The sequence below is a fragment of the Triturus cristatus genome, chromosome 12 (genome assembly GCF_964204655.1).
Source record: "Triturus cristatus chromosome 12, aTriCri1.1, whole genome shotgun sequence".
In the NCBI taxonomy this organism is placed as follows: Eukaryota; Metazoa; Chordata; class Amphibia; order Caudata; family Salamandridae; genus Triturus; species Triturus cristatus.
Window position 1 is genome coordinate 858830095 of NC_140595.1, and position 24123 is coordinate 858854217.

Below are 24123 nucleotides of genomic sequence, written 5' to 3' on the forward strand. Positions count from 1 at the left end.
CAGGCCAACTTCTCACATTGGTGAGCAGCGGTTGGATTTGAGCTTGCTGTGTTTTACCATTGTAATCTCTTGGTTACCAATTGAAAGATCACATAGGTACCTGTAGGTACATATAAAACAAGAATAGATATACTTAAGTTCTACTGAACTTAGTTGTTGTAGAGCAAAGGGAGTAGCACACCCTGACTACAACTACTAGATAGGTTTAGTAGGTAAACCCAAGTGTAGGTAGATTGCAACACATCCACCCACACTTAAGAGCAATGGCTGGGGCAGAGGGGTCCACTGTACCCGTCTCTGTTGAGAGTGACCCCCAGAGGGCACCATCCATCTTTGCTACCCTTAATCAAAATGAGCTCAGGCAGTTTGCAAATAGCAGGGGCCTTAAACAGCCCAAGAATCCTACTTCTGCTGAACTCAGAGAGCTTTTGCAGGCTGATGAAGATCAGAAAGCTCTCAGGAAAGCCTCCCAGTTAGGCCCCTTAGGGACTGGAACAGGAGGCCCCCCTTCTGAAGATGCTACTGAGGTACCCCTTTCCAATAGTCACCCCTTAGATGAGGTTCATACTACAGAGGATGAAAGTGAGAAGGGTACTGATACAGAAGATAGTGGGGATGGAGGGAGAACTAGCCCAGTGCCAAGTGTTATACGTGGCCCAGCTAACTTAAGGCTATTGGGGACTGAGAATGGGATCCTCCCATTGGATCTCCCCAGTGGACTTAACCAGGGGTTTGGGAGGCAAAGCAATCACTCAGGTGAATCTAATGCTTCTCATGCCTCTAGAGGCTCTCAAGGTCACTCCAGGAGAAGGATGACCACCCCTCAGAGGAGGGAGCATGAGGCCAGAATGCAAGAAGCCCAGCTGAGGATCAGGAAGCAGGAGCTAGAAGTAGCCCTGATGGAAGAGAAACTGAGCAAGGCTAGGCAGCATAAAGAGAGTGGGTCTATACCCACTGGTGGCAGCATTGTCCCTAAGGACAAAGATAGGGTCTTTGATAATAGGAACCTGTCTAAGGTTGTGCCCCCCTACAAAAGTGGGGATGACATCCACAAATGGATGACTGCTCTTGAGAGAGCCTGCAAAGTGCAGCAGGTTCCTGAAGACCAGTGGGCAGCAATCCTCTGGCTCTCATTTGAAGGAAGAGGCAGAGACAGACTCCTCACTACTAGAGAAGAGGATGTCAGAAATTACAGAGTCCTGAAGAGTGTCCTAGTTGATGGGTTAGGCTTAACCACTGAACAGTACAGGTTAATGTTCAGAGACACCCAAAAGACACAGACTCAGGACTGGTCTGAATACATTGAATGTGCCACTAAGGCTTTGGAGGGTTGGTTGCTGGGAAGTAAGGTATCTGATTATACAGGATTGTACAATTTGATGATGAGAGAACAGATTTTAAATAACTGTCAAAACCAGCAACTGCATCAACACTTGGTTGACTCTGATCTGACCTCTCCCCAAGAATTGGGAAAGAAGGCAGACAAATGGGTCAGAACCAGGGTTAAGCAAAAGAACCAGAACCAGGGCCAAGGGGGTGATCAGAAGAAAACAGACCAAAAGGGTGGAGATCAGAAATCTAAAGACCAGAAGTCTTCAACAGGGCCCCAAACTAGTACTAAAGAGGATGGGTCCCAGCCTAAAGGGAAGAAGAAAGAAGGTCAAAAGAAACCCTGGTGCAATTCTTGCAAGAATACAACTCACTGGACTAGTGATTGTAAAAAGGGTGGAGCCCCCAACACTGTTGCCCCTAAGGCACCTGCTCCCAGTACTACTGTTAGCAGTGTTGGTCCCCAGACAAAGGGTGTAGTGGGAATCACTATGGGAACTGAAGGAGATTCTGACTTAGACAGAACCCTGACACAGGCAGTCCTGATCTGTGATGGGGACATAGATTTGTCCCTGACTGTGAGCCCCAGTACTGGGAAAGTACAGACAGACTCCTTTAATAAACGAAAAAGTGGCTCAAGCCTACAGGGACACATGTGCCAGTGTCACTATGGTGACACCAGGCTTTGTGGATCCTGGACAGTACATACCAGGTGAGAACTACCTGGTGACCAATGCCAGCAATGCCACTACTTCACATAGTGTGGCAGTTGTTAACTTCTCATGGGGAGGGGTAACTGGCCTCAAAAGGGTTGTGGTTAGTGCAGACCTCCCAGTAGAATGTTTGTTGGGCAATGACCTAGAGAGTTCTCCATGGTCTGAAGTGGAGTACAGGACACATGCAGAGATGTTAGGTATATCACCACATGTCCTTGCTGTGACCAGGTCACAGGCCAAAAAGTGCCTTACTGAACCTCAGGTCTTGGATCCTGGAACAATGGACCAAGCACCTACCAAGAAGAAGAACAGGAGGGTCAAGGCTGTGCCTTCCCCCCTGCCTCAGAGTGATGATCAACCTTCCCAGGAAGCTGATCTAGAGGACCCTGAAGGAACTGTTCCTGAAGAGCTTGAACCTGATCAGGTTGAGTTTCTGGGGACAGGGGGACCTTCAAGGGCTGACTTGAGGCAGGCTCAGTTATCCTGTCCCTCTCTTGAACCCCTCAGACAGCTGGCTACTGCTGAGGCTGCTGGGAATGCTCAAGGTACCCATAAAGTGTATTGGGATGAAGGGCTCCTTTATTCAGAGGCTAGAGACCCCAAGCCTGGTGCCACCAGGAGGTTGGTTATACCTCTGCAATTTAGGGGCTTCCTTCTTACCTTGGCCCATGATATTCCTTTAGCAGGACACTTAGGCCAGAACAAGACTTGGGACAGGCTTGTCCCTCACTTTCACTGGCCTCACATGAATGAAGATACCAAGGAGTTTTGTCGCTCCTGTGTAACCTGCCAAGCCAGTGGCAAATCAGGTGGCACAACAAAGGCCCCCCTAATACCACTACCTGTGGTGGGGGTCCCCTTTGAAAGAGTGGGAATAGATATAGTGGGTCCCATGGATCCTCCCACTGCATCTGGGCACAGATTTATACTGGTGGTAGTGGATCATGCCACCAGGTATCCAGAGGCAATTCCCCTTAGGACCACTACAGCACCTGTTGTGGCCAGGGCCCTGCTGGGGGTATTCTCCAGAGTGGGGTTTCCTAAGGAGGTAGTTTCTGACAGAGGTACCAACTTCATGTCAGGATACTTGACAGCTATGTGGAAGGAATGTGGTGTCAACTACAAGTTCACCACCCCTTATCACCCACAATGCAATGGGCTTGTTGAGAGATTCAACAAGACCCTAAAGGGTATGATCAAAGGATTACCTGAAAAGCTCAGGCGAAGATGGGACATCCTTCTACCCTGCCTTCTGTTTGCTTACAGAGAGGTCCCACAAAAGGGGGTTGGCTACAGCCCCTTTGAATTGTTGTTTGGGCACCCTGTGAGAGGCCCACTGTGTTTAGTGAAGGAAGGATGGGAGTTACCTCTCAAAAAGCCTAAACAAGACATAGTGGACTATGTACTTGGTCTCCGCTCCAGGATGGCTGAGTATATGGAGAAGGCATCCAAAAACCTTGAGGCAAGCCAGGCCTTACAGAAAGCTTGGCATGACCAAAAGGCTGTCTTGGTTGAGTTTCAGCCAGGACAGAAGGTATGGGTGTTGGAGCCAGTGGCCCCAGCAGCACTCCAAGACAAATGGTCTGGACCCCATACAATCCTGGAAAAGAAGGGAGAGGTCACCTACTTGGTGGACCTAGGAACTCCCAGGAGTCCCCACAGGGTACTCCATGTTAACAGGTTAAAAGCATATGTTGACAGGGCAGACATGGGCTTGCTCATGGCTACAGATGAGGGACAGGAGGAATAGAGTGACCCTCTCCCAGACCTGTTGTCTCAGAACCCTGAAGATGGCTCAGTTGAAGGAGTGACCCTTGGAGGCAACCTCACTGCCCATCAGCAGACTGAATGTAGACAAGTTCTACAATCATTTCAACATCTGTTTTCCCTAATACCTAGCCAAACTGACTGGTGTACCCATGTGGTGGACACTGGTGACAGTCTGCCTGTAAAGAACAAGCTTTACAGACAACCTGACCACGTCAGGGACTGTATAAAGGCTGAGGTACACAAAATGCTGGAATTAGGTGTCATTGAACCCTCAGAGAGCCCCTGGGCTAGCCCAGTGGTTCTGGTCCCCAAACCTCACACCAAAGATGGCAAGAGAGAGATGAGGTTCTGTGTGGACTACAGGGGTCTCAATGCTGTCACCAGGACAGATGCACACCCTATTCCAAGGGCAGATGAGCTCATAGACAAACTAGCTTCTGCTAAGTTTTTGAGCACATTTGACTTGACAGCTGGCTATTGGCAAATCAGATTAGCTGAGGAGTCTAAGGCCAAAACAGCATTCTCAACCCCAGGTGGGCATTATCAGTTTGTGGTGATGCCCTTTGGTCTGAAGAATGCACCTGCCACCTTCCAAAGGTTGGTGAATCAAGTCCTTACTGGGTTGGATGACTTTTGTGCAGCATATCTTGATGACATTGCTGTCTTTAGCTCCACCTGGGAGGATCACCTGATCCACCTGAAGAAGGCTCTTGAGGCTCTGCAAAGGGCAGGCCTCACTATCAAGGCTACTAAGTGCCAGATAGGGCAGAGTAAGGTTGTGTATTTGGGCCACCTTGTAGGTGGAGGCCAAGTTCAACCACTGGAGAGTAAGATACAATCCATCAAGGACTGGTCTCCTCCAACCACCCAGACTCAAGTTCGAGCTTTCTTGGGCTTGACTGGGTACTACAGGAAGTTTGTTAAGAACTATGGGTCCATTGTGACTCCTCTTAATGATCTGACATCCAAGAAGATGCCCAAAAAGGTTCAGTGGACAGTAAGCTGTCAAAAGGCATTTGATGACCTGAAGGAGGCCATGTGCTCCGCACCTATCCTGAAAAGTCCTGACTACTCCAAAGAGTTTATTGTCCAAACAGATGCTTCTGAGTTGGGTGTGGGAGCTGTGCTGTCACAACTTAATGTAGATGGTCAAGACCAACCCATTGCTTTTATTAGCAGAAGGTTGACCCCCAGAGAGAAGAATTGGTCAGCTATTGAGAGGGAGGCCTTTGCTGTGGTGTGGGCCCTGAAGAAGCTGAGGCCATACTTGTTTGGCACTCACTTCAAGATTCAGACCGACCATAAGCCCCTCTTGTGGCTAAATCAGATGAAGGGTGAAAACCCCAAACTGCTTAGGTGGTCCATTTCCCTACAGGGGATGGACTTTACAGTGGAGCACCGGCCAGGTACTGACCATGGGAATGCAGATGGTCTCTCCAGGTACTTCCACTTAGGACATGAAGACGAGACTGGTCAAGGCTAGTTTAATGTCCCTGCGTTTGGGGGGGGTTGTGTAGGAGAGTAGGGTCTGCTATCCTATGGTCACCCCAAATTTTTGCTTTTTGCTTCACTGGTTTTTGACATATTGAGGCTGTGGGCCTGCCAATCAGACCCCCAGCCTGCTGTTCTCTCTACTAAATTTACACTATGCACCCTAGGTGCATAACCAATTGGAAGTGGATCACCCTGTGAGCCCCTGTACCAGTGTACACTAGGTACCCAGGGCATTGGTGTATCTAAGGCCTACCAGGGGCTGAAGCATGTATTATGCCACCCCTGGACTGGCCTACCAAATTTGACACAACTGGCTGATCATTCAGCTGGGGTAAGTTGGTGTAACCACCTCTTACTTAGGTGTAGTATACCTATACCTAACCTTAAATGGAACACATGGTAACCTATCGGCCACTCCTATAGCAGGCCTTGACAATCCTGAAGGCAGAGTGCTTGGTTCCATGTGAGATGGTGCTCTGGCATGAGCTGAGCCTGTCTGCAATGGTCGGAACCACTTCCTTCTACTGTTTCCAGATATCGTCATACCATATACTCTTAAGTGCATTATGAACCTCGCGGTTAAATGCTATCTTTGGTTTGACTTTATCAAAACATGTCGAGTAAGGTGTCATACGAATTGGAATACTAACCCCTCGCCAATTCTGGCGACGGGGTTAGCATTCCACCCTTCTAGAGGGACACGACATGTACAGTACCTGAAACCCGGGTAAAATCAGACATAGCCTCAGCTCCACAAAATGGATGCTGCCACCACAGACACAAGTCTGCCCTCCTGCTGCTGGGAGTCCTTCCAGCTTGGGAGGTGTGGACAAAGGGTTTCCTGCCAGGGGAGGTGCGTGCACCACCCCAGACAGGATTTTGTGTATGGGTCAGGTAGGGCTTGAAAGAAACCAGACATGCCTGAGGCTCACAAGGAGCCTCGGTGCATATGCCAGTTCAAACCGGTCCTGGGGCACACCAGCCCCGGACCTGGGGCGAGCTGGACAAAGGATTGGGGGTGTAGCCACCCCCCTTCCTGGTCCCACCCTTAGGGAGGGACCTAGCAGGTAGTCCGGCCCCTAGAATCCGCTTAAAGGTAGGAGCTGTGTCCTAAGACTTCAGACATCCTGGAATCAACTTAACTACAAGAAGAAGACGGGAACTTCGACGCTCTGCCGCACAGAGGACTGAAGCTAATCTCCCCTGTGGTCAGGGAGTGACCACCTTGCTAACGCAAGCACCATCCAGCGAATCAACATCTGCTTTGCCGCCGCCTCCCGCCGGAGCCCGAGCCCAGAGACTGACAAGACCTGGACCTCCAGACCTCTCACCGCCCGATCCACAGTCCCTGAAAAGAAGGAACCCGTGGAGGCACCGAGACAAGGGGAGCCAGCCACCTTGAAAAGACCACGACAAGCTGCAAGTGCAACAACCGAGGCTCCCTCCAAGTTGTGCTTTGGGATCTGAGAAACCCAACACCCGAGCAGCATCTGCACCAAAGGTGAGCCCTCCAGCATCTTCACGATCTGCGTGGGGCCCTTCTGCATTTTGCCACTCGACGCGCCTAACCGGTTGCTGGCCCGCTGGCTAGTGGCCATCTTGGCAACGAACTTCAAGAACTACACCACTGGTCTGGTTGCTCCAGAATGGCCCTTGCTCCCCTCCAAAGGAGCAATCCCTCTGACCTTGCTGGTCAGAACCATCAGCTTATTTCGTTTTCCACAACAATTGCTTTTGCCAAGGCTTGTTTGCTTCGATCAAGTCGCCGACACCGCCGACAGCGAGAGCCTGCGTGGGACAGCTCGTGAACCGACTCCTGGACGTCTTCGACCTTCAGGGACCACGTGGCTGCAGAGACAAGCTGCACCTTTCTTCCTGTTTGCACCCGACATCGCATGGTACCCACCTGGTGCCACGCTGGTCACTGGCTAGTGACTGTGAACACTGTCCCCTCTGCTTACAGGTCTTCTACAACTCCGATCCACTCTTGGATCCACTGCATCTCTCCCGGACCGACCGCCTGCAGCATCTTTGTCTTCAGGCTCCATTGAACAGATAGAAGAAACCCGACGCACTTCGAGACCTATGCACCCGCTTCCTGTGGGTGAGGTAAAGCTGGCACTCCAGTGCCCAAGTATAGAGTGTCATCTCTAGTGTCTGTGTTTCCAATCTTGAGTTCATAGTCCATCCGGAAGATCCTTTTTGCAGTAACTCTGTAACTTTTACGCACCCATTGAAAACCTATGGGAGCTCGCGTGTGACTATCTGCTCTGCACACGCAACCCGTGGACCTCCTGGTCACTAACTAAAGTTAGCTCCTTGTAGGCCCTGCGATTCTAGAGGCCCTAGGCCTTTTCCCCTTTCTGTTCGTGGTACTTATACCACTATTTTAGTATATGGTTCGAGCGGCCACCAGGGCCTATCCATATAAAGTGCAACTTCTGTGTATTCTAACGTATTCTTGTTTAACGATTTGTGCTCCTGTGCTCATAAAGAGTCTAGGGGATACTTTGAGAAATAAATACATATATATTTTCAATATATATCTGTGTGGTGTCCTTTCATTGGTATAAAAGGGGGTTACATTTGGTAAAACAGCTTGCTTAACACGTTTCACGAGTTTAGCCTCAAAGACTGCTTAGCCTACGCTACCACTAGGGCAGCTAGTCCGAAAAGGTTGACTTACAACCACACCATAAGGGTTGCTTGGCATGGTACAAGGTGGTCACTTTAACTAGTGAACATCATATACCAGGCCAACTTCTCACATTGGTGAGCAGCGGTTGGATTTGAGCTTGCTGTGTTTTACCATTGTAATCTCTTGGTTACCAATTGAAAGATCACATAGGTACCTGTAGGTACATATAAAACAAGAATAGATATACTTAAGTTCTACTGAACTTAGTTGTTGTAGAGCAAAGGGAGTAGCACACCCTGACTACAACTACTAGATAGGTTTAGTAGGTAAACCCAAGTGTAGGTAGATTGCAACACATCCACCCACACTTAAGAGCAATGGGTGGGGCAGAGGGGTCCAATGTACCCATCTCTGTTGAGAGTGACCCCCAGAGGGCACCATCCATCTTTGCTACCCTTAATCAAAATGAGCTCAGGCAGTTGGCAAATATCAGGGGCCTTAAACAGCCCAAGAACCCTACTTCTGCTGAACTCAGAGAGCTTTTACAGGCTGATGAAGATCAGAAAGCTCTCAGGAAAGCCTCCCAGTTAGGCCCCTTAGGGACAGGAACAGGAGGCCCCCCTTCTGAAGATGCTACTGAAGTACCCCTTTCCAATAGTCATCCCTTAGATGAGAATCATACTACAGAGGAGGAAAGTAGTGGGGATACAGAAGGTAGTGAGGATGAAGGGAGACCTAGCCCAGTGCCAAGTGTTATACGTGGCCCAGCTAACTTAAGGCTATTGGGGACTGACAATGGGATCACTCCATTGGATCTCCCCAGTGGACTTAACCAGGGGTCTGGGAGGCAAAGGAATCACTCAGGTGACTCTAATGCTTCTCATACCTCTAGAGGCTCTCAAGGTCACTCCAGGAGAAGGATGACCACCCCTCAGAGGAGGGAGCATGAGGCCAGAATGCAAGAAGCCCAGCTGAGGATCAGGAAGCAGGAGCTAGAAGTAGCTCTGATGAAAGAGAAACTGAGCAAGGCTAGGCAGCATAAAGAGAGTGGGTCTATACCCACTGGTGGCAGCATTGTCCCTAAGGCCAAAGATAGGGTCTTTGATAATAGGAACCTGTCCAAGCTTGTGCCCCCCTACAAAAGTGGGGATGACATCCACAAATGGATGACTGCTCTTGAGAGAGCCTGCAAAGTGCAGCAGGTTCCTGAAGACCAGTGGGCAGCAATCTTATGGCTCTCCTTTGAAGGGAGAGGCAGAGATAGACTCCTCACTGTTAGAGAAGAGGATGTCAGAAATTACAGAGTCCTGAAGAGTGTCCTAGTTGATGGGTTAGGCTTAACCACTGAACAGTACAGGTTAATGTTCAGAGACACCCAGAAGACACAGACTCAGGACTGGTCTGAATACATTGAATGTGCCACTAAGGCTTTGGAGGGTTGGTTGCTGGGAAGTAAGGTATCTGATTATACAGGATTGTACAATTTGATGATGAGAGAACAGATTTTAAATAACTGTCAAAACCAGCAACTGCATCAACACTTGGTTGACTCTAATCTGACCTCTCCTCAAGAATTGGGAAAGAAGGCAGACAAATGGGTCAGAACCAGGGTTAAGCAAAAGAACCAGAACCAGGGCCAAGGGGGTGATCAGAAGAAAACAGACCAAAAGGGTGGAGATCAGAAATCTAAAGACCAGAAGTCTTCAACAGGGCCCCAAACTAGTACTAAAGAGGGTGGGTCCCAGCCTAAAGGGAAGAAGAAAGAAGGTCAAAAGAAACCCTGGTGCAATTCTTGCAAGAATACAACTCACTGGACTAGTGATTGCAAAAAGGGTGGAGCCCCCAACACTGTTGCCCCTAAGGCACCTGCTCCCAGTACTACTGTTAGCAGTGTTGGTCCCCAGACAAAGGGTGTAGTGGGAATCACTATGGGAACTGAAGGAGATTCTGACTTAGACAGAACCCTGACACAGGCAGTCCTGATCTGTGATGGGGACATAGATTTGTCCCTGACTGTGAGCCCCAGTAACCTGGGCAAGTACAGACAGACTCCTTTAATTAATGAAAAAGTGGCTCAAGCCTACAGGGACACATGTGCCAGTGTCACCATGGTGACACCAGGCTTTGTGGACCCTGGACAGTACATACCAGGTGAGAATTACCTGGTGACCAATGCCAGCAATGCCACTACTTCACATAGTGTGGCAGTTGTTAACTTCTCATGGGGAGGGGTAACTGGCCTCAAAAGGGTTGTGGTTAGTGCAGACCTCCCAGTAGAATGTTTGTTGGGCAATGACCTAGAGTGTTCTCTATGGTCTGAAGTGGAGTACAGGACACATGCAGAGATGTTAGGTATATCACCACATGTCCTTGCTGTGACCAGGTCAGAGGCCAAAAAGTGCTTTACTGAACCTCAGGTCTTGGATCCTGGAACAATGGACCAAGCACCTACCAAGAAGAAGAACAGGAGGGTCAAGGCTGTGCCTTCCCCCCTGCCTCAGAGTGATGATCAACCTTCCCAGGAAGCTGATCTAGAGAACCCTGAAGGAACTGTCCCTGAAGAGCTTGAACCTGATCAGGTTGAGTTTCTGGGGACAGGGGGACCTTCAAGGGCTGACTTGAGGCAGGCTCAGTTATCCTGTCCCTCTCTTGAACCCCTCAGACAGCTGGCTGCTGCTGAGGCTGCTGGGAATGCTCAAGGTACCCATAAAGTGTATTGGGATGAAGGGATCCTTTATTCAGAGGCTAGAGACCCCAAGCCTGGTGCCACCAGGAGGTTGGTTATACCTCTGCAATTTAGGGGCTTCCTTCTTACCTTGGCCCATGATATTCCTTTAGCAGGACACTTAGGCCAGAACAAGACTTGGGACAGGCTTGTCCCTCACTTTCGCTGGCCTCACAATAATGAAGATACAAAGGAGTTTTGTCGCTCCTGTGTGACCTGCCAAGCCAGTGGCAAATCAGGTGGCACAACAAAGGCCCCCCTAATACCACTACCTGTGGTGGGGGTCCCCTTTGAAAGAGTGGGAATAGATATAGTGGGTCCAATGGATCCTCCCACTGCATCTGGGCACAGATTTATACTGGTGGTAGTGGATCATGCCACCCGGTATCCAGAGGCAATTCCCCTTAGGACCACTACAGCACCTGTTGTGGCCAGGGCCCTGCTGGGAGTATTCTCCAGAGTGGGGTTTCCTAAGGAGGTAGTTTCTGACAGAGGTACCAACTTCATGTCAGGATACTTGACAGCTATGTGGAAGGAATGTGGTGTCAACTACAAGTTCACCACCCCTTATCACCCACAATGCAATGGGCTTGTTGAGAGATTCAACAAGACCCTAAAGGGTATGATCAAAGGATTACCTGAAAAGCTTAGGCGAAGATGGGACATCCGTCTACCCTGCCTTCTGTTTGCTTACAGAGAGGTCCCACAAAAGGGGGTTGGCTACAGCCCCTTTGAATTGTTGTTTGGGCACCCTGTAAGAGGCCCACTGTGTTTAGTGAAGGAAGGATGGGAGTTACCTCTCAAAAAGCCTAAGCAAGACATAGTGGACTATGTACTTGGTCTCCGCTCCAGGATGGCTGAGTATATGGAGAAGGCATCCAAAAACCTTGAGGCAAGCCAGGCCTTACAGAAAGCTTGGCATGACCAAAAGGCTGTCTTGGTTGAGTTTCAGCCAGGACAGAAGGTATGGGTGTTGGAGCCAGTGGCCCCAGCAGCACTCCAAGACAAATGGTCTGGACCCCATACAATCCTGGAAAAGAAGGGAGAGGTCACCTACTTGGTGGACCTAGGAACTCCCAGGAGTCCCCACAGGGTACTCCATGTTAACAGGTTAAAAGCATATGTTGACAGGGCAGACATGGGCTTGCTCATGGCTACGGATGAGGGACAGGAGGAATAGAGTGACCCTCTCCCAGACCTGTCAGAACCCTGAAGATGGCTCAGTTGAAGGAGTGACCCTTGGAGGCAACCTCACTGCCCATCAGCAGACTGAATGTAGACAAGTTCTACAATCATTTCAACATCTGTTTTCCCTAATACCTAGCCGTACTGACTGGTGTACCCATGTGGTGGACACTGGTGACAGTCTGCCTGTAAAGAACAAGCTTTACAGACAACCTGACCACGTCAGGGACTGTATAAAGGCTGAGGTACACAAAATGCTGCAGTTGGGTGTCATTGAACCCTCAGAGAGCCCCTGGGCTAGCCCAGTGGTCCTGGTCCCCAAACCTCACACCAAGGATGGCAAGAGAGAGATGAGGTTCTGTGTGGATTACAGGGGTCTCAATGCTGTCACTAGGACAGATGCACATCCTATTCCAAGGGGAGATGAGCTCATAGATAAACTGGCTTCTGCTAAGTTTTTGAGCACATTTGACTTGACAGCTGGCTATTGGCAAATCAGATTAGCTGAGGAGTCTAAGGCCAAAACAGCATTCTCAACCCCAGGTGGGCACTACCAATTTGTGGTGATGCCCTTTGGTCTGAAGAATGCACCTGCCACCTTCCAAAGGTTGGTGAATCAAGTCCTTACTGGGTTGGATTACTTTTGTGCAGCATATCTTGATGACATTGCTGTCTTTAGCTCCACCTGGGAGGATCACCTGATCCACCTGAAGAAGGCTCTTGAGGCTCTGCAAAGGGCAGGCCTCACTATCAAGGCTACTAAGTGCCAGATAGGGCAGAGTAAGGTTGTGTATTTGGGCCACCTTGTAGGTGGAGGCCAAGTTCAACCACTGGAGAGTAAGATACAATCCATCAAGGACTGGTCTCCTCCAACCACCCAGACTCAAGTTCGAGCTTTCTTGGGCTTGACTGGGTACTACAGGAAGTTTGTTAAGAACTATGGGTCCATTGTGACTCCTCTTAACGATCTGAGATCCAAGAAGATGCCCCAAAAGGTTCAGTGGACAGTAAGCTGTCAAAAGGCATTTGATGACCTGAAGGAGGCCATGTGCTCTGCACCTATCCTGAAAAGTCCTGACTACTCCAAAGAGTTTATTGTCCAAACAGATGCTTCTGAGTTGGGTGTGGGAGCTGTGCTGTCACAACTTAATGTAGATGGTCAAGACCAACCCATTGCTTTTATTAGCAGAAGGTTGACCCCCAGAGAGAAGAATTGGTCAGCTATTGAGAGGGAGGCCTTTGCTGTGGTGTGGGCCCTGAAGAAGCTGAGGCCATACTTGTTTGGCACTCACTTCAAGATTCAGACCGACCATAAGCCCCTCTTGTGGCTAAATCAGATGAAGGGTGAAAACCCCAAACTGCTTAGGTGGTCCATTTCCCTACAGGGGATGGACTTTACAGTGGAGCACCGGCCAGGTACTGACCATGGGAATGCAGATGGTCTCTCCAGGTACTTCCACTTAGGACATGAAGACGAGACTGGTCAAGGCTAGTTTAATGTCCCTGCGTTTGGGGGGGGTTGTGTAGGAGAGTAGGGTCTGCTATCCTATGGTCACCCCAAATTTTTGCTTTTTGCTTCACTGGTTTTTGACATATTGAGGCTGTGGGCCTGCCAATCAGACCCCCAGCCTGCTGTTCTCTCTACTAAATTTACACTATGCACCCTAGGTGCATAACCAATTGGAAGTGGATCACCCTGTGAGCCCCTGTACCAGTGTACACTAGGTACCCAGGGCATTGGTGTATCTAAGGCCTACTAGGGGCTGAAGCATGTATTATGCCACCCCTGGACTGGCCTAACAAATTTGACACAACTGGCTGATCATTCAGCTGGGGTAAGTTGGTGTAACCACCTCTTACTTAGGTGTAGTATACCTATACCTAACCTTAAATGGAACACATGGTAACCTATCAGCCACTCCCATAGCAGGCCTTGACAATCCTGAAGGCAGAGTGCTTGGTTCCATGTGAGATGGTGCTCTGGCATGAGCTGAGCCTGTCTGCAGTGGTCGGAACCACTTCCTTCTACTGTTTCCAGATATCGTCATACCATATACTCTTAAGTGCATTATGAACCTCGCGGTTAAATGCTATCTTTGGTTTGACTTTATCAAAACATGTCGAGTAAGGTGTCATACGAATTGGAATACTAACCCCTCGCCAATTCTGGCGACGGGGTTAGCATTCCACCCTTCTAGAGGGACACGACATGTACAGTACCTGAAACCCGGGTAAAATCAGACATAGCCTCAGCTCCACAAAATGGATGCTGCCACCACAGACACAAGTCTGCCCTCATGCTGCTGGGAGTCCTTCCAGCTTGGGAGGTGTGGACAAAGGGTTTCCTGCCAGGGGAGGTGCGTGCACCACCCCAGACAGGATTTTGTGTATTGGTCAGGTAGGGCTTGAAAGAAACCAGACATGCCTGAGGCTCACAAGGAGCCTCGGTGCATATGCCAGTTCAAACCGGTCCTGGGGCACACCAGCCCCGGACCTGTGGCGAGCTGGACAAAGGATTGGGGGTGTAACCACCCCCCTTCCTGGTCCCACCCTTAGGGAGGGACCTAGCAGGTAGTCCGGCCCCTAGAATCCGCTTAAAGGTAGGAGCTGTGTCCTAAGACTTCAGACATCCTGGAATCAACTTAACTACAAGAAGAAGACGGGAACTTCGACGCTCTGCCGCACAAAGGACTGAAGCCAATCTCCCCTGTGGTCAGGGAGTGACCACCTTGCTAACGCAAGCACCATCCAGCGAATCAACGTCTGCTTTGCCGCCGCCTCCCGCCGGAGCCCGAGCCCAGAGACTGACAAGACCTGGACCTCCAGACCTCTCACCGCCCGATCCACAGTCCCTGAAAAGAAGGAACCCGTGGAGGCACCGAGACACGTGGAGCCATCCATCTTGAAAAGACCACGACAAGCTGCAAGTGCAACAACCGAGGCTCCCTCCAAGTTGTGCTTTGGGATCTGAGAAGCCCAACACCCGAGCAGCATCTGCACCAAAGGTGAGCCCTCCAGCATCTCCACGATCTGCGTGGGGCCCTTCTGCATTTTGCCACTCGATGCGCCTAACCGGTTGCTGGCCCGCTGGCTAGTGGCCATCTTGGCGACGAACTTCAAGAACTACACCGCTGGTCTGGTTGCTCCAGACTGGCCCTTGCTCCCCTCCAAAGGAGCAATCCCTCTGACCTTGCTGGTCAGAACAATCAGCTTATTTCGTTTTCCACAACAATTGCTTTTGCCAAGGCTTGTTTGCTTCGATCAAGTCGCCGACACCGCCGACAGCGAGAGCCTGCGTGGGACAGCTCGTGAACCGACTCCTGGACGTCGTCGCCCTTCAGGGACCACGTGGCTGCAGAGACAAGCTGCACCTTTCTTCCTGTTTGCACCCGACATCGCCTGGTACCCACCTGGTGCCACGCTGGTCACTGGCTAGTGACTGTGAACACTGTCCCCTCTGCTTACAGGTCTTCTACAACTCCGATCCACTCTTGGATCCACCGCATCTCTTCCGGACCGATCGCCTGCAGCACCTTTGACTACAGGCTCCATTGAACAGATAGAAGAAACCAGACGCACTTCGAGACCTATGCACCCGCTTCCTGTGGGTGAGGTAAAGCTGGCACTCCGGCGCCCAAGTATAGAGTATCATCTCTAGTGTCTGTGTTTCCAATCTTGAGTTCATAGTCCATCCGGAAGATCCTTTTTGCAGTAACTCTGTAACTTTTACGCACCCATTGAAAACCTATGGGAGCTCGCGTGTGACTATCTGCTCTGCACACGCAACCCGTGGACATCCTGGTCACTAACTAAAGTTAGCTCCTTGTAGGCCCAGCGATTCTAGAGGCCCTAGGCCTTTTCCCCTTTCTGTTCGTGGTACTTATACCACTATTTTAGTATATGGTTCGAGCGGCCACCAGGGCCTATCCATACAAAGTGCAACTTCTGTGTATTCTAACGTATTCTTGTTTAACGATTTGTGCTCCTGTGCTCATAAAGAGTCTAGGGGATACTTTGAGAAATAAATACATATATATTTTCAATATATATCTGTGTGGTGTCCTTTCATTGGTATAAAAGGGGGTTACATTTGGTAAAACAGCTTGCTTAACACGTTTCACGAGTTTAGCCTCAAAGACTGCTTAGCCTACGCTACCACTAGGGCAGCTAGTCCGAAAAGGTTGACTTACAACCACACCATAAGGGTTGCTTGGCATGGTACAAGGTGGTCACTTTAACTAGTGAACATCATATACCAGGCCAACTTCTCACACTGCTGCCCGTCACCCTTTGGCAGCTGACGCTGGGCGCGTGTTTACCTCTCGCAGGGAACACGGCCTTCCGGACTCTGATCATTACAGTGTTTTGCTGTAAATAAGGTATGGCTTAATTGGGGTGCAGTTGGTCCTTGTACCCCCAAACCCGGTACCACTGCACAGTCTACACCGATGATAGCTACACTCATACAAGAAAGCTAATTGTAGTATCTTCATGTAAGGTTATTACTGTTCTCCTGTATCTTGTAACTAGCTGCTCAGCCAGTGTGAGAGTTCCATGTGGAATGTTGACGTGACTGGAATGCTGGAGGTTGGTGTGGTGTGAGACAGTTGAGAGGATGGGCTGAGCAGCTAGCAGGCTGCTCCTGGTGGGGCTAGTCTATGGACTTTACTAACTTAATAAATACGCCTAAGATCTATCCTGGCTACGTCTGCTGTGTCACATCAACTTATGGAACCAGGTCACTTCAATTGGCGATGATTTGGAGACTAAAGAAACCATGCGTGTAACCTGAATAGACTGGTGTGTAACTAAACTAGTGTGACTTGAAGAAACTTGTCTTAAAGAAAAGAGACTCCTCATGTGGCACAACTACCTGGCACCGTGAGCCCCACCAGTGACCACAACACCGGTCGCCCATACCTCCGTGTGCCAGTTTCTGCGGTGTTTTTGCTCTTGTTTGAATTAGAGCTGTGGTGAGGAGTGGAGCTGCAAGTTTGGTGTTTTTTAAATGCTGCTGGCCCCTGTGACAGTCGTGTAGGAGATGTACCTGCAGTCTCTCTGTGTTGGACTGTAGTCGTGAGGTGAGCGTTTGGGAGCTGTCACCAGAAAAGGTGTCTGGCGATATTTGTAATTTCAGCCAAAGTCAGTACATCTCTTGATACTACGTGTTAATGTGCAGCTGCCTTTTTAAAGAAATGAGGAACCTCTCCCAAGTTGTCAATCTCTGGATGTCTACTGTGAGCCGAGGTGCTAGCTCAATGTCAGTAGAACCAGGTCACTTCACTAATCTCACCTCTGAGTTGGTGCTGCCAAACCCCATGGAGTTAGAGTGAAAGTTCACCGTCTAAACGCTGCCACCATAGAAGAAATGCGTAATCATTCCCACAGGGCACGTTCCCCGCGCTTCTCACAATAACACATCACACCAGTCACTTCACGCCGCCACCGTGTATCACGAGGGGTGACCTCTGGCACACAGTGCACACACTGCCTCAGTGGAGCTGGCAACCCATCCACAGGGGAAACACCGGGCCTCATGTGTGCAGGTTTTGTGACTCTCATCCAATGGGTGCAACAGGTGCAGTGGCACCGGGGCCCACTGAACCGTGATTATTGCTATTGTGTATAATTTAAACAGCTTCCGGTGGGGCCAGTTTCTTTTTTTGCACTCTGGCCCATGACACACTCTTTACCCTCTCCTCCCATCCCTGGTTTTACAGTCTCAACAAACATGGGAGGTTTTGTGTATGTCCTTGGGCCTACAAGCCACAGTGAAACAGACCCGTGATTGCTAACAGACAATGGAGGGTCCACAGCCCACCTTGTAATGGAAAAACCATCATATAACGGTGTCACGTCCCTGGAAGAAGCAGCAAGCAGGTCGCCAGGGACACTGTGTCCAGTCCTGAACGTTTGTGTCATTACAAATGCATTCTGGGTGTTGTAGTCTTGCTTTGCTTCCATTAAACCAGCCATATTAAGACACATGAAAGCAAAGAGTTGTAGGTGACAAGGTCAGGACACTAAACAGAACTTAGAGTAAGGTGGCCACCTGGTTAATGCGGAAAGGTATTTGTTCCCCGCGCGCCGCAGCCGTGGCCAATGCTTACAGCTTACAGCGCATGGAGTTCTTAATATCTTGTAACATTAGGCAACAAAAGTCATTGTTTGCCAGCTGTAAGCATTGTTGCAAACCATATGAACCCTCAGTCAGTGTGTCTTGTTTTCGCCTTTCAGATTCCATCTGACAGCGGTGAGTTTTTGGATACCGAGGCGATAGCCTCATTACTCCACATTCATTTTGAGTTTTTTTAGTCGCTGTTTCGGTTGTCTTATTGATATGTGACGCTTTGTCACAGTTGAGGTTGGATCACAAGGTCAGCGCTGTGAAAGGCCGCAGGTTGCGGTCAATATGGTTTGCGGAAGTGTCAGCAAGTTTAGTCGCAGAGTCTTGTATTCGTCTGCCAAATGTCTTCTGGCCGTGATGAGCTTTTGATGGCTGCCGCGGCGGTTGCCTTCTGACAGTGATGAATTTTGGGTACCTGCCGGGGCGATTTGCCCTCAGGCAGTGATGGGTTTTTGGATGCTGTGTTGCTGTTTCAGTTTCACAAGTTTAGCGCTTCGATGGGCCTCGGTGCGTTCACTCGTCGCTTTTATTGGGTGTGCAGCGCCCTGAACGGGGACGCTATGTGCCAAGTCGACCTTTGCAGCGCCTCGCGCTACTGCTAAATCTATCCATAGATTTTTAAATAAGCCTGATGTTTGTTAATGTTCATACCTGCCAATTTACAAACGAATGCCCCGTGTGAAGAGGGGGTGGGGCCTTGGAGTGGGCGGGGCATGTGCAGAGAGCTACCTAGGAGGCACTATGCCCAGGCACAGCCAGCGCAGGTAAGATCAGAGGGGGCCGGGTGGGTGGGGGCGGGGCGATGCGGCGAGCGCAAGGTAAGTGGTCTTATTTTTTTATTTTTTTCCTATTCCGTCTTTCGACTTACTCCCCCCCACTCCCTGCTCAACCGCTCTTACCTGGGCCAGCCGCGCCTGACGCTATGCCCCGCACAAGGCCACCCACTCCCCCCACCTCAAAAAATCCAGAGGGTTATTGAGGCTGTCGCCGATGTCCTGGGGTATTATCACACTTCTTAAAGGACATCGACTGGTTACTGCCTGTTTCCAGTGGTTTCCCGCTCGTTTTCCCTGCCACCGTGTGATATTGGCTCCTCACCGGGTGACTGTGATGGGAGCCGAAATCGTGTGGCACACAATAGCACTGTGTGAGGTGGCAGGTCTGAATGTTACTATTCCTAGGTTGGTATGTTAGAGCACCTAGCAGGTAAGACATGATTGTAAACAAGGGGAGGCTGGAAAGACCACTGGTGGGAGGGGCAGCCCCGCCTCCTTGCAGCCTTGCTTTGAACAGTGCATTGGTTCCAACACTGCACTTTGGGGTTGTGGGCAGTTTTCCTCTGGATATTTCCAGTGCAGGGGGCGTGATGTCACGGCGTGGTTGCAGGGGAAAGAGGGAACACCACTTTTTAGAAGTCATTGGTTAATTCTGAAAGGTGTTTCCCTCATGATGGAGTGAGTCAGTGAGTGAGTAAGGCGGCCGGTTCCCTTGCGACGGAGTGAGAGTCAGTGAGGGAGTGAGGGAGGAGTGAGGGATGCTGCTGGCGTTCTGTTCGGCTGGTTCCAGTCCAGCCTCAGCACAGAGAGGACAGAAGGGTCCTGTCCGCCCAGAGCTGTGCTAGAGAAACACCAGTCAGGAGGTCTAGAATGTTCCGGGTTGAATAAATATTCCTGTGAAAAGCTGATGCTCGGACTGCATATTCCTGCCCTCGTTAGTGTGCAGAATTCCAGTATACTCAGGTTTGTGTGCTCCACTCCTGCCCCTGATCTGTATTCCTGTGCAGCTTTGGCCTGAACCGAGTTCCTGTTTCTGTCTTTCATTATTATCCTGCTTGTGATCGCTTTCAAGGGCGCCAGTTGGTTCCAAGGCTTTATGCCTTTGGCACAGAGAACCACCCTCTCCACAAGCGCCGCTGGGCGTCTCCGTGAACTCGGCGAGATTCATCTGCTACTTGCCTTCTTGTAGCAACATTTTCACCTCACAGAGAAATCCCTTCCAAGGAGCAGACAAACTATTATTTATGGCAGTTTGTCTATATTTTCCCTGCATTTACCTTCTTATTGTGTTATCTTTATAGTTTGACCTGCAGATTTTCAGCAGTGACGGCTCCTCCGCTCTTGCCCCGCCTGCTGTGAGGGCAGCATTGCAAACACAAAAACAAAATGGCCCAATAATGCCATTTTAATTTGCCAACAGCTCGAGCTGTGTACAGCGTGAGAGTGAGGCAGGGGGTGGGGCTGAACCCTGCTATTGCAGGATTACTGCTGCCCATTTCGTTGCATATGTCGGGTTGGCCAGGTGGTTACATACGGTCAGCCTGACATGCGCACTGTAGACCCAGCAATCCCCTGGCTGTGAAACAGCCCAGGGATTGCTGGCACACGCCCGCAGCCTCAAATTGAGCTCTGGGTTAGCCTGTTCCCCCCCCCCAATCTTGGAACTGCTCTAAAGCTGAGAGCAGCTCCAGGATTGGCTGAATTTGCGTGCCGCTGAGCAGGAAGGAAGTCCTTCCATTCCTGCTCGTGGAACGCCCGGGAGAAGTGCGGCATATCTAGTGAGTTTGGCGCCATCGTGCCCCTACATATTTTTAGGTCTCGCTGAGCCAGCACGCATGCGCTGCTAGCAAGACATTTAGTAAGGAAGTTTTCAAAGTGCTACCGCTGGCATAGAGCTACAGTGCACGAGGCGTGCACGCGCGCTAAGCAGCCATATGGCTTTACGTCGCTCTCCCTCAGAGCCTCCTCTACGCCCCCTTCCCTGCTGCTATTTCACACCAGTTTTCTTATCCACACGACAGCAGATAGAACAATTAGAGAAGGGGCCAAGTGCGCACACAGAACTCCTGCTTCTCCCCCCTCCCCTCCACAGATCGCGTCTCGCGGCCGCTCCCGCGGCCAATGCTTGTTGATGTTTGGCATTTTTGTTTGAACTCGAACTTCTAGCATGCGTTGTGCGTGCAGTAAGAACGTTTTAAGCTTTGTGCGTAGCCTTTGCCTATTGTCATTTACAGGCCATTCCTAACATCTTTATCTGTTATTACTACGCATAATTGAATTCTTGTGCTGTCCGCGCCTTAAACATTTGTATGTGATTTGATGTTACTGCGCATGCGCTGCACCCTTAGTGCATTCCATCCATATTAGAGCTTGGGCGTCTCCACACCCGCACCCACAACCGCACCCACAACCACACACACACAACCACACACACACACACACGCACACACAACCACACACACACAACCACAACCACACACACACAACCACACACACACAACCACACCCACATACACACACACACAACCACACACACACACACACACACACGTACACACAACCACATACACAACCACACACACAACCACACCAAACATTGGCATAGCCAATAGGTCTCGCCTTTGGGACCTTATAAGTGTTTAGCCATGCAACAGTTGATGTGGTTGCACCAAGGATATTGTGCTGCATAACTAAATACTTAGAAGGTTCCAAAAGCGAGACCTATTGGCTATGCCAATGCTTGTTTTTTATTTCTTCCTGAAACGGCCAATACAATGAAACTTTGTTATACAAGGTAGCAGCAAGAAAGGGGCTTTGCTTTTTAGGAAGATCACATTTGCTTGTTTTGGTTTTGTGGTTTTTGGTTTCACATTGCATGGTTGAGAAGCATGTTTTAGGTCACTTTTGATTATTTTATAAACTAGAGAAGTAGGAAATATCAAGAACATATTTGATATTTTGGCTATGTTTGATTCTTTTACCAATTGTTAAAATGGCTGGTTTGATAAGAATATTCCCAATATCTACCATCTCATTTACCCACAGACGGAGAATGGATGAAAGCCTTTGATACATCAGCCCCCTTTTCTAGGGAACCAGTATTGATAGTAAGTGAATTGCAAAACACTCCAGGCTTTAAACATTAAATGCAAGGGGCAGTGATGGGTATATATGGAAAAGAGCGCTGTCACCGAGCATCTGGGATAGTGCTAAAACATGGGACCAGGCTCTTGGTAAATACGTAACACATTGTCAATTGGAATGCTGCTGTAAAAAAGATTCTTACCAAATTCAACAAAGATTGGAGTGATATTGTTTGTATTTTCAGTGATTCAGCTACGTATATGAAAAAGTTGTGTCAAAATGTGTCAAAATCGATACCTGAGCTGAAGTGCTTCCCTGTAAGAGATCCTTGCCACTTGCTAGATAGTATACTGCAAGAATCTTTAAAATCTTTGGAGTTAATGAAGAATGCTACTGACTTTGTAGTCCTTTCTGGTGCACGGTTTTGTTATCCACGGGACCTAATGCAAATATTTCTCGCTTTGTGTGGTATCAAAGAAAGAGTCATCCCAACTGTGTGATTTTGCCACTGGGTCTAAGTCCTAGAGGCCGTGAATGCCGTATTATCCATGTGGCGACCGTTTGCAGAATTCTTGCTTAGTGATGATGCCAAAGTCAAGAAATTAGAGAATCTTCGGACGCAACTTGATAGTGATGTGAAAAAAAGTACACTCTACTGTATTCTTACATTTTTTTACAGGAAAACATGACAGCTGTAGGTGACATAATGAAAAAACTAGAGTCTGAAAACACCCTTGTCTACCAACGGTTTAACATAATTGGTGTAGATGTTAAACATCTCCTCTGGAGTAGGCTGTGTGACACTTTTAGTGACTTTGTCACTGCAACATGTTCCATGTTAGAATTCTTGTCACTCGGTCAGCAAAGAAATGTTGAGGAACAATTCAGGAAACGTTATTTTACAATGTATGAGAAATGGCTTACAATGATGCATAGACATGTCCCTTCACCAGCCATGGCATCTGAAGTCAATGAGGCCTCACTGTGGTACTCTGCACGCGTTCTAGATCCCTTCTGTAAAGGGTGCTCTACTCCGCACTTTGAAAAGTACTGCTTCATTTTTCACCTCTCCAATAACTCTGAGGGCATATGCGCCCAGTGCAACACATTTGTTCCAGAACCTGTCGCAGAGAATCACAATGTTCAGGTGCACCAGCAATGGCATGGAAAGCAATGTAGGTGGCCAGAGTTAGCATATTGTGTAACGGCGGTTTTGGCGTTGCCCGTCTCAAGTGCCAATGTTGAGAGGGCTTTTTTACAGATAAAAGTTTACATGGGAAAGAAAGATCAATCACGCCTGACCAAAGACTCACTGAAGAAGGATTGTATGGTGTAGTACAATAAGTTTGATTTGTAAAAATGTATTTGGACCTCATATACACTGTCTATCCACTATGCACTATCAGCGCAGAAAGCAAGCAATAATAAAGCCAAATATTCTATAAAAAAATGGAAAAAACTTTTCCATTGTTTTTAATGTCACAGAAATGTGTAACCACGGATAACCACTGTTTTTTAAGGTATTGAAATCACTGAAAAAAAAACACCTGAATTTACCAAAAATAGAAACTGAAAACAGGAATGCATACACATGCTCCACGTGAAACAGCAATTGATTTGTTCCAGGCCTGTAAACAAAGGACTGAAAATGGATGCAACTGTACACAGATTATGGAGAAATCCCTACCCACACTTCAAACTCTTGTTTACAAATGTGTAAAACGGATTTTAATGTTGTAGCCTTTGGTTTCCCAATCTAGCTCTTGCCTGCAACAGCACTGCATGCTCCTCGCTTGAGAGTTATATTGCTTACAAGGGGCTTTCAGCATGACTACAGCTTACCTTGTGTTCGCTTCATCGTTTGCTTCATTGCCACTCTTATTTCCTGCCTTTTAATTGGCCAGCACGTGCCTGCTTCACTTCCTTTTCCGTTTCGGCTGGAACACAGACCAAGTACTGATTGCTTCAGCTTGATGCTGTCCTTCTGCTGATCGTGTTGTGGTTTACCGTGTCTGCACCAGTGGCCCGGTCAGTGCTGTACATCAGATACCCTAAGGGACAGGGCTGATGCAACATTTATAAAGTCTAGAAAACGCCCAATAGAGGCGAACCCGATCCAGTAGTCTGGCGCCGCCTGCCTCTCATCTATAATTATTAGTTTGTTCTGTAATCATTCTGGTTTGTTTGTTTGTGAGCTTCATTAACAGCCGACTCTTATTATATGAACCCAGACTGGCACAGCTGTAAGTCTGTCTCCAAGAGCTTGTCCTACATATATT

General features: G+C 49.0%; 1 protein-coding gene across 1 annotated transcript in view; it reads right to left on the bottom strand.

Moving 5' to 3' along the window:
* LOC146783115 (E3 ubiquitin-protein ligase TRIM39-like) overlaps positions 1-23880 on the bottom strand; it is a 41150-nt gene extending 17270 nt beyond the window's left edge. Inside the window, exon 1 of the mRNA XM_085638281.1 lies at positions 23687-23880. Coding sequence (XP_085494407.1) covers positions 23687-23714 — 28 coding nt within the window. The 5' untranslated portion in view covers positions 23715-23880. The remainder of the gene's footprint in view (positions 1-23686) is intronic.
* Between the last annotated feature and the right edge of the window lie 243 nt (positions 23881-24123).